Source organism: Solanum tuberosum, unplaced genomic scaffold (assembly GCF_000226075.1).
Source record: "Solanum tuberosum cultivar DM 1-3 516 R44 unplaced genomic scaffold, SolTub_3.0 scf00204, whole genome shotgun sequence".
Taxonomy (NCBI): domain Eukaryota; kingdom Viridiplantae; phylum Streptophyta; class Magnoliopsida; order Solanales; family Solanaceae; genus Solanum; species Solanum tuberosum.
The window spans coordinates 746,571-759,740 of NW_006239127.1; the positions used below are offsets into that span (position 1 = coordinate 746,571).

The 13,170-nt window shown below is 31.2% G+C and overlaps 4 protein-coding genes across 4 annotated transcripts in view; all 4 read left to right on the forward strand.

The window, feature by feature from the left end:
• Positions 1-562, forward strand: part of LOC102602191 (uncharacterized) — a 45,972-nt gene extending 45,410 nt beyond the window's left edge. The window contains exon 10 of the mRNA XM_006355566.2: positions 142-562. Within this exon, the coding sequence (XP_006355628.2) occupies positions 142-393 (252 nt within the window). The 3' untranslated portion in view covers positions 394-562. The remainder of the gene's footprint in view (positions 1-141) is intronic.
• Positions 563-4,801: 4,239 nt separating this feature from the next.
• Positions 4,802-8,502, forward strand: LOC102584428 (protein SRG1-like). Its single transcript, XM_006355515.2, has 4 exons — positions 4,802-5,141; positions 6,324-6,568; positions 6,655-6,979; positions 8,034-8,502. Exons 1-4 carry the CDS (start codon positions 4,899-4,901, stop codon positions 8,298-8,300), a joined length of 1,080 nt encoding a protein of 359 aa, XP_006355577.1. The 5' UTR covers positions 4,802-4,898; the 3' UTR covers positions 8,301-8,502.
• Positions 8,503-10,406: 1,904 nt separating this feature from the next.
• LOC102584100 (protein SRG1-like) lies at positions 10,407-12,818 on the forward strand. Its single transcript, XM_006355514.2, has 4 exons — positions 10,407-10,716; positions 10,824-11,068; positions 11,144-11,468; positions 12,398-12,818. Exons 1-3 carry the CDS (start codon positions 10,465-10,467, stop codon positions 11,295-11,297), a joined length of 651 nt encoding a protein of 216 aa, XP_006355576.1. The 5' UTR covers positions 10,407-10,464; the 3' UTR covers positions 11,298-11,468; positions 12,398-12,818.
• Positions 11,316-12,649, forward strand: LOC107062150 (protein SRG1-like). Its single transcript, XM_015312453.1, has 2 exons — positions 11,316-11,468; positions 12,398-12,649. Exons 1-2 carry the CDS (start codon positions 11,316-11,318, stop codon positions 12,647-12,649), a joined length of 405 nt encoding a protein of 134 aa, XP_015167939.1.
• Positions 12,819-13,170: the final 352 nt, after the last annotated feature.

Consider the following 13,170-nt stretch of genomic DNA (forward strand, 5'->3'; position numbering starts at 1 on the left):
GAGACCTGACTTTGACTCAAAACATTACCGCTACCTTGATGCGGGACTCAAAACCTGACTCTGACCCAAAACTCTTATCCCGACCCTGACTTGACTTTGTAGCCCCGTTCTTATATATATTTCTTTATTTTTTTTTACCAGATTTTCTCAAATGGAATTTACAAAAGTATAGAGCATAGATCAATGGTGAGCTCAGCAAAAGAAAGGATTTCAGTTGCAACATTTCAGAGTTCAAGATTGGACGTTATATTAGGTCCAGCAAGTAGCCTTGTTACAGCTCATAATCCACCAAAATTCAAAACAATGGGAGCCACTGAATTTTATAGAGGATATCTCAACCGTGAACTTGTTGGGAAATCATATGTGGAAGCCATGAGAATTAATCACCAATGAAGATGATTCAAGGAATTAATTAGTAGTTGCATTAATGGTACGTACGTAAGTAAATCCTTTGATTTGAATGAAAAAGGATTAAAACAGAAATAAATAACATTGATATGAGTTCATTGTTAATATCATGACATTTCGAATAAATATGATGTGCATTAAGATTTAAATATTTGAATCTGAATACATATTCAAATTCTTATTATGTTGTAAAATATTGTATTAAGATTTGAATACTAAATGATTCAGACTATTTATTTTTTAAACATTTTGAATATAAAAAAGTTTTCTTTATTTAAAATTAATAAAATTAAATTCAATAAAAATACTAAATTAATCAAATACATATATTAACAAAATGATTTTTGAAAATTTTATGGTGATCGTGGAATATGCCGATTGAGGATGATGCATATTGGCTAATATATAATTACTGATAAATTATTTTCTGAATTTTTAATAAATATATGACAATCCCACCCCCCTCCTCCCCCCTAAAAAAAATAGTTTTAAGTGATAATTACTAAAGCTTTTTGTTGACAAATAAAATAAAATAACTAAAGCTAAGCTAAATCGAGTGAGCTGATTTTGTGCTTTCTCAAATTTGCGCAATCAAATACAAACATAAAGAGATATGATAATACTCCCTAGTTCATATTTACAAGTCGTCTTTATTAAAAATAAATGTTTCTTAGTCCTTCCATTCCATTTTATATGAGTTAGTTTGACTCGACACGGAGTTTAAGAAAAAAATGAAGACTTTTAAAACTTGTGGTTTAAAATAAATTATAGAAATTTGTGTGACTGTAAATCATTTCATTAAGGGTAAAATAAACATTATATAATTAAATTGTTACTTAATATAGAAATGTGTCATTCTTTCTGGAACAGACGAAAAAAGAAAGTAAGTCACATAAATTGGGATATAGGGCATTTCACAAAAACAATGCATAAATAATATTATTTTTCCATTTTACCTTTGAGAGTTATTTGTCTTAAAAATATACATTTGACCAACATAGAAAAATTAAGTAAATAATTCTTGTATATTGGTCAAATTAATTAATCAAAATAAATTAATTTATGTTCATTGATTGAAAACTTGACTTTAAGAAAATACTAAATAAGAGTATAATGATAAACTTGTATAATTTCTAAAGTAGCGTGAAATCTAAAAGGATGACAACCAAATAAAATTAGGCCTTGTACTATACATAACATGGTCCCTGTGGCAAATGATTTTCCAAAAATACTTCGTCCAAAATTAGGCCTTGCACTATACATAACATGGTATAGATGATTCAAATTTCAAAATTATTAAGTCAATAACTAATTTTATGTTTAATTAAAAAATTTAAACTTTATAGATACATATACTAAAAAAAATACCTCAAATATATCATATGATTTTTTAACGAGTGGCGAGTGTAACCGTTACTATTGAATATTTTTATGTTTTTTTAAATAATGAATTAATTGCCATGCCACGATTACATAGTAGCATTAAATCTTTAGCTTTTGAATAAAAAAAATAAACTGTTTATTTTGGGTATAACCTAACCTAAATTTTGACTTTTGTATACAATTTAACCATCTTTTATTTAAATACAAAATAGAACCTCAATTATGACTTTTAATGAAGCATTTGAAAAAGAGATGGGTACTAATATGTGATTACATGATGTGATAACATTGCCATCACATGTGAATAGTCATTACATAAATGTCAAACATTGGCTACAAGAAATCCTTTTAAAGAATATATTTTAACGATAGTCTAGTTTGCGTGTGGTTCGGGTATACGCAATTTGGGTGGTGACAGTTATTAGTGATGGATGGTTATTCAATATAATATAATGGTGGTCCTTATAAATTATTACTTTCTTTATTTTAATTTGTTTGTATAACTGTGACTTACTTTTCTTTTCAATTTGTCCCAATAAAATGACAATTAATATTAATGACTTATTTTATTTTTGTCAAGATGAAATAATTTATTCATGTGGCAAAAGTTTACCAATAAAACAGAGAGTGTATTATACACTTCCAATAGTTTAGTTATTTAGGTATGAAGCTCAAAAAAATGTGATAGTTTAGATGTATTGTTGACACTTATTTCTTTTTTTTTTAAACCACAATGACAATTTTTTTTTATATATTTAGTAACAATATAGATTCAAAATATTAATTTCACCCTAGATAATAATTTTAAGTACTTAAATATATATGACTTATTTCAGACTACAAACTTAAAAAATCTTTTTGTATTTTTTTAAACTCCATGCCCAATAGAGGGAGTAATAACAATCAAATACATAAGGAAATAAGATAATATAGTATTCATGTTGTTTTCTCCAGCACTAATCTACAAATTATCTGTCATCATTATAATTTCTAAAATTAGCAAACAAAAGTAAGTTGCACGTCATTTAAGTTCATGAATGAGATTTTTGTTCATTGTAGTCATTTTTTAAGTTTTTCACATCAAGATATATAGTATCAAGACCTTTGTGTCCAGACTCTTCATCACGGGGCGGACCCACGTAGAGTCCTCCGGGTGATCGAGCACCCATTAACCTCGTCTTGATTATATAAAATTAATATAGAACACTCAATTAACAAATCATCCTAATTCGAGAAATACACCATTAACGGTCCTTAAATATGCATAAATCTTAGAAGAGTAGAATCAAGGGATCAACAAAATTCCACCTGCAATCTTGATGAATAAAATTACGTTTCTTCATTTTATTTTTTTTGCAATTTATTTTCTGTCACTTTAAAATTTGTTGCAAACACCGAGGTCCAACTTTGACCCAGAATCCAAAACTCAATATGCCTTTGACACGGAACCCAAAACCTAGGTTTTGACCCTAACTTCGGACCGGACCTTGACTTGGGACTAGACTTCTAAAACTCAAACCATGACTTATATATAGAAAAACAAATAGAATAAATCAAAGCTATAACCGGCCACTAATGTAAAGCTAAATTGAAGATCATTTTCAAAATGGATTATACTAAATTGGTCTAAAATTAACCAAATATGGAATTATCTTGTACTCAATCCTTAAAAATTTTGGCGAGTCATCGCTTTTGTAGGCGATATTTGACACCCCTACTTGTAGCCCTGGTCTTATATATATTCTTCTTTGTAATAAAATTTATTTATTTTTTGGAGCAGATTTTGTCAAATGAAATATACAAAAGCATAGAGCATAGATCAGTGGTGAACTCAGACAAAGAAAGGATTTCGGTAGCAACATTTCAGAGTCCAAGATTGGATGGTATATTAGGTCCATCAAGTAGCCTTGTTACTAGGTGCGGAGTCAGAATTTTCAATAAGGAGTTCAAAATTTGAAAAAATAGACACATAAAGTAGCCGAAGGAGGTTCGACATCTACTATATATATCTAAGAAATTATTTTAACCATGTATAAATAATATAATTTTCTATCAAAAAGAGTTCAAATGTACCTTTGAGTGTAAGTTGGCTCCGCCACAACTTGTTACAGCTCAAAATCCACCAAGATTCGAAAAAATGGGAGTCACTGAATATTATAAAGGATTTTTTAACCATGAACTTGTAGGAAAATCATATATGGACACCATGAGAATCACCAGAGAAGATGATTCAAAATATTAATTAGTACTTGTATTAATGGTACCTATGTAAGTAAATCCTTTGATTATGATCAAATGATTGATATTAACATATGTGTAAAGATTTAGGTATCTGAATTTGAATATACATTTGAATTCTTAAGACGTTAGGTAAGATATTGTATTAAGATTGGAATACTAAAAATTAAGACTGTTTATTTTTTAAAACATTTGAATATGTAAAAGTTTTCTTTATTTAAAATTAATAAATAACCCTCAAATAAACTCTAAATTATTAAGTCGACTTCTAATTTTATTTTCTTACTCCTTATTTCCTGTTTTGCCTTAATTTGTAAATTACTCCGTGTATATAGTTTAGTTTGAGTGTAGTTTATTTATACGCAATTCGGGTAGCGACATCTGCATATGAATAGTTATATAACGGTGGTCCTTATAAGTTTCTAGTAACTTATATAACGGTGGTATGATTTTGACTTGTCACATAATTTAAGAAAATAAAAAAAGACTTTCGAATTTTATAGTTTTAAATATGTCATATGGAAAATTGATATTAAAAAATTGTACATTCTTTTTTAAATAGACTAAATTAAAAAAAAAAAAAAACTAATAAGACAAACAAATTGAAACTGTTTTAGTTGTCCCACGTTATTGATGATATAACAAGGATATAACCATATATAGTATGCCTCTGGTGGTATCTAGATCTGCTTATGGTCTTTGTTTGTCCTATTTTGCCCACCAATTATTATACTGACAGATTTATTGACCTCACACACAATAATTTTAAAATAGTTGTGGACACAAGTGAAAGGAAAGGGATGGTAGAGTTAATATAATATCAAATTATTCAATATTGGAACGCCATAGAATTAAGCAGTTAAACAAATATGGGAGAAATAGAAGTTAAGTACATGGAAGTTCCTTCTGTCCAGGAACTGGCCAAGAAGAAACTCATGACGATTCCATCGCGATACGTGCGTGATGATCAAGACCGTTCAATTGCAACATCAAATTATAAGCAAGTTCCAGTAATTGATATGCAACGATTGATCAACTCTAACGATCATGACTCCATGAATCTTGAGCTTAATAAGTTGCACTTTGCAGCTAAAGATTGGGGTTTCTTTCAGGTACATATTTTATTATTAACAAGTTTATTGCTTAAAGCTACGTCAACTAAATGGATCAATAATAGAATAGCAAAGATCAAGTGACTTTTCTGATACAAAACAAAAAATAATATCTTTTTTCAATTAAAAGTGCTTGTGTATGCTTTAGTTTAATAAACTTTTTAAATAAAATTATCATATACTTTAATATAATATCAGTTTTCAAGATTGTTTGGTTCAAAAAGGGTAAAGCCCTTCGGCCTTGAAGTAGTCAGGGGTCGGGCCAAAACGGACCATATATAGGTTGTATGCAAAATTAAAAAATCATGGACAAAACATTCTATCTTGACAAAAATTAAAGAAATTATTAGTATTAATTAAAATAATGGATAAAATTACATTTCACCTTAACAAAAAATTAAATAAATTATTAGTATTCGCTAAAGTTAAAAATAAAGGTATTAGTATCCAAAAAATTATAATAAAATGTAAAATATTTTTCTCACTCTCACCCACCCTCCCGCCCCTTTTAGTTTTTTTTTTTTAAAAATAAATTCCTTTTATAAAAGTTTTTTGAAGAAATCTTACTCATCTCCCCCTAATCCTTCAAATAATAATTTAGCTATAATTTTATATTTTTAAAAGAAAAAATAATTCTACCTCTCCCCACCTAACCCTACGCTTCCAAATTTTTTTCTTGTTTTGTGTTATATATAATATTTTCCTAAAAATATATGTACATATTCAACACAAAACGAGAAAAATGTAAAAAAATAAAATAGGAAGAGATAGCTAGATGGTGTGTGGTAGAATTTTATTTATTTTTAAATAAAAATAATATCAAATTTTTTTGGAAGGAGTGGGGGAGGGGGGTGGGGATGGGGGTGAGAAAAATATTCTAAAGAGAGTATAAGTAAGAGAGTATATTACACTCCCAATAGTTTAGCTATTTAGGCATGAAACTCAAAAAAATGTGATAGTTTAAGCTGTATTTTTGACACTTATCTCGTTTAAAAGGAATGACAATTCTTTTTTATATTTAGTAACAATTTAAATTCAAAATATTAATTTTTTCGTAGATAATTTTAACTACTTAAACATATTATGACTTATTTCAGACTACAAACATAACAAAACTTTTCATATGTTCTTAAACTCCATGCGCAACTGAGGTAGTAATAACAAGCTCAACTACATTTGCAGTTAATTAATCATGGAGTTAGTTGTTCAGTGGTGGAAAAGATGAAACATGAAACTCAAAAGTTCTTCGATCTGCCATTAGAAGAGAAGAAGAAGTTTGAACAATCGTCAGGAGATACAGATGGATTTGGACAGTTGTTCGTTGTCTCTAATGAACAAAAGCTTGACTGGGCTGATCTCTTTTACTTGAAGACCGCACCGACATATTTGCGGAAGCCTATATTTTCAAAGCTTTATCTTTCACTTAGGTACGTTATTAATATTGTTCGCGCTTTTTTTTTGTATGAAACACTAGAAAATAAGTAAGAAAATCACTTATTATTAGCATATGTAGAGAGACGATTGAAGAGTACGCGGATGAAATAAAAACGCTAAGCATGAAAGTATTGGAAATGTTGGGTAAAGCTTTGGGGATTGATGAAAAAGAAGTGAAGAGTCTTTTTGAAGAAGGAATGCAATCAATGAGGATGAATTACTATCCACCATGTCCACAACCTGACAAAGTGATGGGAATTACTCCTCATTCAGATGCAACAGGCCTTACAATACTTCTTCAAGTCAATGAAACTCAAGGTCTTCAAATTAGAAAAGATGGAATTTGGACTCCCATTGAACCACTCCCTAATGCCTTCATAGTCAATGTTGGAGATGCATTTGAGGTACTTCCTTCATCATCTTCTCTTAATATTTATTAAGTAGTACAATATTATTTTTGCAATCATTTTAATTTATGTGGTGATATTTGACTACGACCTTTCGTCACTAGGAGATATCACACCCCCAACCTAAGATCCAAGACCTGACTATTAGAGCATCACAAGTCAGTTCAGACATTAGTTAGTAGTTTAGTGGTATTAGTGTTTTAGTAGTTCATACTTATTTAGGAGTCTACATTAGTTATACATCAATCGTTCTGTTTGTTTAGGAGTCTTATTATTTGCTTTGTAACTTTATTTAATATCGTTTTGCCTTCATTTATTAAGTATCGTTTTTCAACACATATTCAGTCTTTTTATGGTTTTAGAGCTTTATACTGACCTCTACCCAACCTTGACTAGAAACCCAAGACGTGAGCCTCATAATCCTCAACCTCGATCCGAGACTTAGGACACTGAACCTGAGACTCCACCCTAACTCGAGACCTGAGATCCGACCATGACCTGAGACCTGTATTTGACCTTGACTCGAGATCTGACCCCGACCCTTTCGAGCCCTAGCTACCAAGGACGTGGGACCTGACCCGCGACTTAACCTCGAACCATAAATCCGATCTTGACTCGGGTTCCGAGATCCTACTTTGACCCAAAACCTGAAACTCAGTCCAACTTTGACATAGAACCTGAGACCTGAGTTTTGACCCTGACCTTGACTTGGGACTAGAGTTGTGAGACTCGAATCCTTGCTTGTATTTATCAAACTAAATCTTAAACCGTAAATTCAATTATAGTAAATCATAGAAATAAGCTATAAGTAAGTTAATATTGAGCTAAATTGAAGATCACTTTCAAAATAAGTTATACTGAATTGGTCTAAAATTTGCCCAATATGAAACTATCTTGTGCTCAATCCTTAAATAATTTGTAGGCCATATTTCATATTTGACACCCCTACTTGTAGCCCCGCTCTTATCTTCTTCTTTATAATATACTTCTATTTATTTATCTTCATCTTTATAATATACTATTTATTCTTCTTTTTTTTTTTTTGGAGCAGATTTTCTCAAATGGAATATACAAAAGTATAGAGCATAGATCAGTGGTGAGCTCAGAAAAAGAAAGGATTTCAGTAGCAACATTTCAGAGTCCAAGATTGGATGGTATATTAGGTCCATCAAGTAGCCTTGCTACTATTCATAATCCACCAAAATTCAAAAAAATCGGAGTCGCTGAATATTATAAAGGATTTTTCACCCGTGAGCTTGTTGGGAAATCATATGTGGACACCATGAGAATCACCAATGAAGATGATCTAAAGAATTAGTTAGTATTTGTATGAATGGTAAGTAAATCCTTTGATTATGAAAGGATTAATAGTAACATATGTATAAAGATTTAGCTATCTCAATTTGAATATATATCTAAATTCTTACTAAGATGTTGTATTAAGATTTTACTACTAAAAATTAAGACTGTTTGTATTTTTAAACATTTGAATATGTGAAAAATTATATGATGATTGTGGATGTCGATTGAGGATGATGCATCTTATTTAATAATTACAGGTTAAATTATTTTCCGAAGTTTCAATAAATATATGACGATTTTTTCTCCAAAATACTTTTAAGTGCGAATTACCAAAGCTTTTCGTTGAAGAGAAAAGGAAAATAACTAAAGCTAAGCTGAATAGAGGTAGCTGATTTTATGCTTTCTAAAATTTATTACGCAATCAAATACATAAGGAGATAAAGATAATATAGTATTCATGTTGTTTTCTCCAGCACTAATCTACAAATTTCCTGTCATCATTATAATTTCTAAAATTAGAAAACAAAAGAAAGTTGCACGTCATTTAAGTTCATGAATGAGATTTCTATTTTTTTTGTTTCCCCCACGGTGTTTAAAGCCCACATTGGAGCTCCGAGATTTCTATTCATAATAGCCATTTTTGAATTTTTACATCAAGAATTCAAGATAGTATCAAGACCTTTGTGTCCAGATTCTTGATCACAGGGGCGGATCCACATAGAGTCCTCCGGGTGCTCGAGCAACCCTTAACCTTATCTCGAAATATATATATATATGTACAAATTAAGAAGGATTTATATAAACTTAACATAGAGAACTCTATGAACAAATGGTCTAATTAGTCCATTAGCTCCTAGGTGGGTACTTAAGGCTCTTGTAGTGTTGTTAATCCTGAGTTTGAATCTCACCGTGAACATGTCTTTTTTATATTTTTGACTCCACCACTTTCAGAGCATCCATAACCATAAAATTCTAGATCCGCCACTGCTTGATCAAATAAAATATTCCATTGATTCACAGCCAAAAAGTGTAGTCACATATAGATGACATGTGTTTTCAGTAGTAACGTACAAGCTTATCGGCGATTTTCCAAAAATACTTCGTCCAAAATTAGGCCTTGTACTATACATAACATGCATGGTATATATGATTCGAATTTCAAAATTATTAAGTCAATAACTAATTTTATGTTTAATTAAAAAATTTAAACTTTAAATATACATATACTAAAAAAAAAATACCTCAAATATATCATATGATTTTTTAACGAGTGGCGAGGGTAACCGTTACTATTGAATATTTTTCAATGAAAAATTTCAATAGAAAAATAATCTTTTTTTAAATAATGAATTAATTGGCATGCCACGATTACACAGTAGCATTAAATCTTTAGCTTTTGAATAAAAAAAGAAACTGTTTATTTTGGGTATAACCTAACCTAAATTTTGACTTTTGTATACAATTTAACCATCTTTTATTTAAATATACAAAATAGAACCTCAATTATGACTTTAATGAAGCATTTGAAAAGGAGATGGGTACTAATATGTGATTACCTGATGTGATAACATTGCCATCACATGTGAATAGTCATTACATAAATGTCAAACATTGGCTACAAGAAATCCTTTTAAAATAAATATATTTTTAACGATAGTCTAGTTTGCGTGTGGTTCGTTTATACGCAATTTGGGTGCTGACATTTATTATTGATGGATGGTTATACAATATAATATAATGGTGGTCCTTATAAATTATTACTTTCTTTATTTTAATTTGTTTGTATAACTGTGACTTACTTTTCTTTTCAATTTGTCCCAATAAAATGACATATTTCTATATTTAGTAACAATTTAACTTTAAAATTTCAAATTTACCCTTAATAAAACAATTTATAACCACATAAACATGCATCACTTATTTTAGAGCACAAGTTTCAAAAAGGAACGGAAGGAGTACTAATTTTGCCCCCTAATTGATATAGAGGCCAGTTTTTCACAAGTTTCACAAGCTAATTAGGTTTTGTTAACCCTCACACGCAATTATTCAATAATTAGATCTTTCTATAATAATCAAATTGAGAAATTATCATAGAATGTTAATGTGGACACAAGTGATCGCAGAATTATTATTATATATATCAACATTATCTTGCCATAGAATTAAGCCCTTAAACATAAATGGGAGAACTAGAAGTTAATTACAAGGAAGTTCCTTCTGTCCAGGAGCTGGCCAAGAAGAAACTCGTGACGATTCCATCGCGATATGTACGTGATGATCATGACAATTCATCAATCGCATCTAATGATCGTAATAATAAGGAAGTTCCAGTCATTGACATGCAACGATTGGTCAATTCTAATGATCATGACATCATGAATCTCGAGCTTAACAAGTTGCATTTTGCAGCTCAACACTGGGGTTTCTTTCAGGTGACGTAGCTTGTTTGTCTTACTTTCTTCTTAGTTCATTTTAAAAAAAATAAAATCTTTTGTCCTCTTTTGACAACTCCTTAATTCTAACTTTCCACATGTTTCAGTTGATTAATCATGGAGTTAGTTCTTCCGTGGTGGAGAAGATGAAACACGAGACTCAAAAGTTCTACGATCTTCCATTAGAAGAGAAGAAGAAATTTGAACGATCACCGCGCGATGCAGATGGATTTGGACAGCTGTTCGCTGTCTCTGATGAACAAAAACTTGACTGGGCAGACCTTTTTTATTTGAAGACCGCACCTCCACATTTGCGGATGCCTATATTTTCCAAGCTATACCTTTCACTTAGGTACGTAATTAACGCTATTCGCGCCCTTCTGTATTAAACACTGGAAAATAAGTAAGAGAATAACTTATTATGTAGAGAGACGATTGAAGAGTACACGGAAGAAATAAAGGAGCTAAGCATGAAAGTTTTGGAAATGTTGGGTAAAGCTTTGGGGATTAAAGAAAAAGAAGTGAAGAGTCTTTTTGAAGAAGGGATGCAATCAATGAGGATGAATTACTATCCACCATGACCCCAACCCGACAAAGTGATGGGACTTTGCCCTCATTCTGATCCCTCTGCCTTAACAATCCTTCTTCAAGTCAATGAAACTCAAGGTCTTCAAGTTAAAAAGGATGGAATTTGGATTCCCATTTTACCCCTCCCTAACGCCTTCATAGTCAATATTGGAGACACTTTTGAGGTATTTCCCTCATTCTCTTCTCTTTATCTATTATTCTTTTCTCTATAGTTTTAATTTACGTGATCATATTTGACTGAATATTGAATTTTGAATATATACACATTTGGAAACTTGAGATCCAAGATATGACCTGACCTTAACTTAGAAACCCGAGACATAAGACTCAACCCTCGACTTCGACCCGTCACTCTAGACCCTAGATCAGAGACTCGACCCTAACTTGATACCTGAGATCCGATAATGACCCGAGATTCGACCCTCGATCCAAGACCCAACTTTGACTAAGAATTCGAGACTCGAGTCTCAAACCTTAGCTGAGGACCTAACCCCAACCCTAACCTTAGACCCGAATCGAGACTCGATTTTGATCTAGGACTCAAGCCTTAAGATCGACCCTCAAATTTGACTAGAAATATGAGATCCAACCCTAACTTGGACTCGAGAACTAACCCGACCCAAGACAGGAGATCTCAAAACCGACCACAACCCAAGACTCGAGACCTAACATTAACCCCAACTCAAGACATAAGACTCTAAACCCAACTTAAGACTTAAGACCTAACTTTTCTCGAGTCCCTAGACTCAACTTTGACCTAAAACCCGAGACGCGACCTCGACTCATGATGACCTTGACCCTGACCCGAGACTTGGGACCTAAGTTTGACTGAGACCCAACCCCAACCCTGGACACGAGATCCTAGACTAGATACTAACTAGAGACTCAACTTGGACCCAAAATCCAAGACTCGACCCTGACTTGAGATGACCTCGACTCTGATCCGAGATTCGAGACCTGACTTTGACTCAAAACATTACCCCTACCTTAATGTGGGACTCAAAACCTGACTCTGACCCAAAACTCTTATCCCGACCCTGACTTGACTTTGTAGCCCCGTTCTTATATATATTTCTTTATTTTTTTTTACCAGATTTTCTCAAATGGAATTTACAAAAGTATAGAGCATAGATCAATGGTGAGCTCAGCAAAAGAAAGGATTTCAGTTGCAACATTTCAGAGTTCAAGATTGGACGTTATATTAGGTCCAGCAAGTAGCCTTGTTACAGCTCATAATCCACCAAAATTCAAAACAATGGGAGCCACTGAATTTTATAGAGGATATCTCAACCGTGAACTTGTTGGGAAATCATATGTGGAAGCCATGAGAATTAATCACCAATGAAGATGATTCAAGGAATTAATTAGTAGTTGCATTAATGGTACGTACGTAAGTAAATCCTTTGATTTGAATGAAAAAGGATTAAAACAGAAATAAATAACATTGATATGAGTTCATTGTTAATATCATGACATTTCGAATAAATATGATGTGCATTAAGATTTAAATATTTGAATCTGAATACATATTCAAATTCTTATTATGTTGTAAAATATTGTATTAAGATTTGAATACTAAATGATTCAGACTATTTATTTTTTAAACATTTTGAATATATAAAAGTTTTCTTTATTTAAAATTAATAAAATTAAATTCAATAAAAATACTAAATTAATCAAATACATATATTAACAAAATGATTTTTGAAAATTTTATGGTGATCGTGGAATATGCCGATTGAGGATGATGCATATTGGCTAATATATAATTACTGATAAATTATTTTCTGAATTTTTAATAAATATATGACAATCCCACCACCCTCCCTCCCCCAAAAAAAAAACTAAAGCTAAGCTAAATCGAGT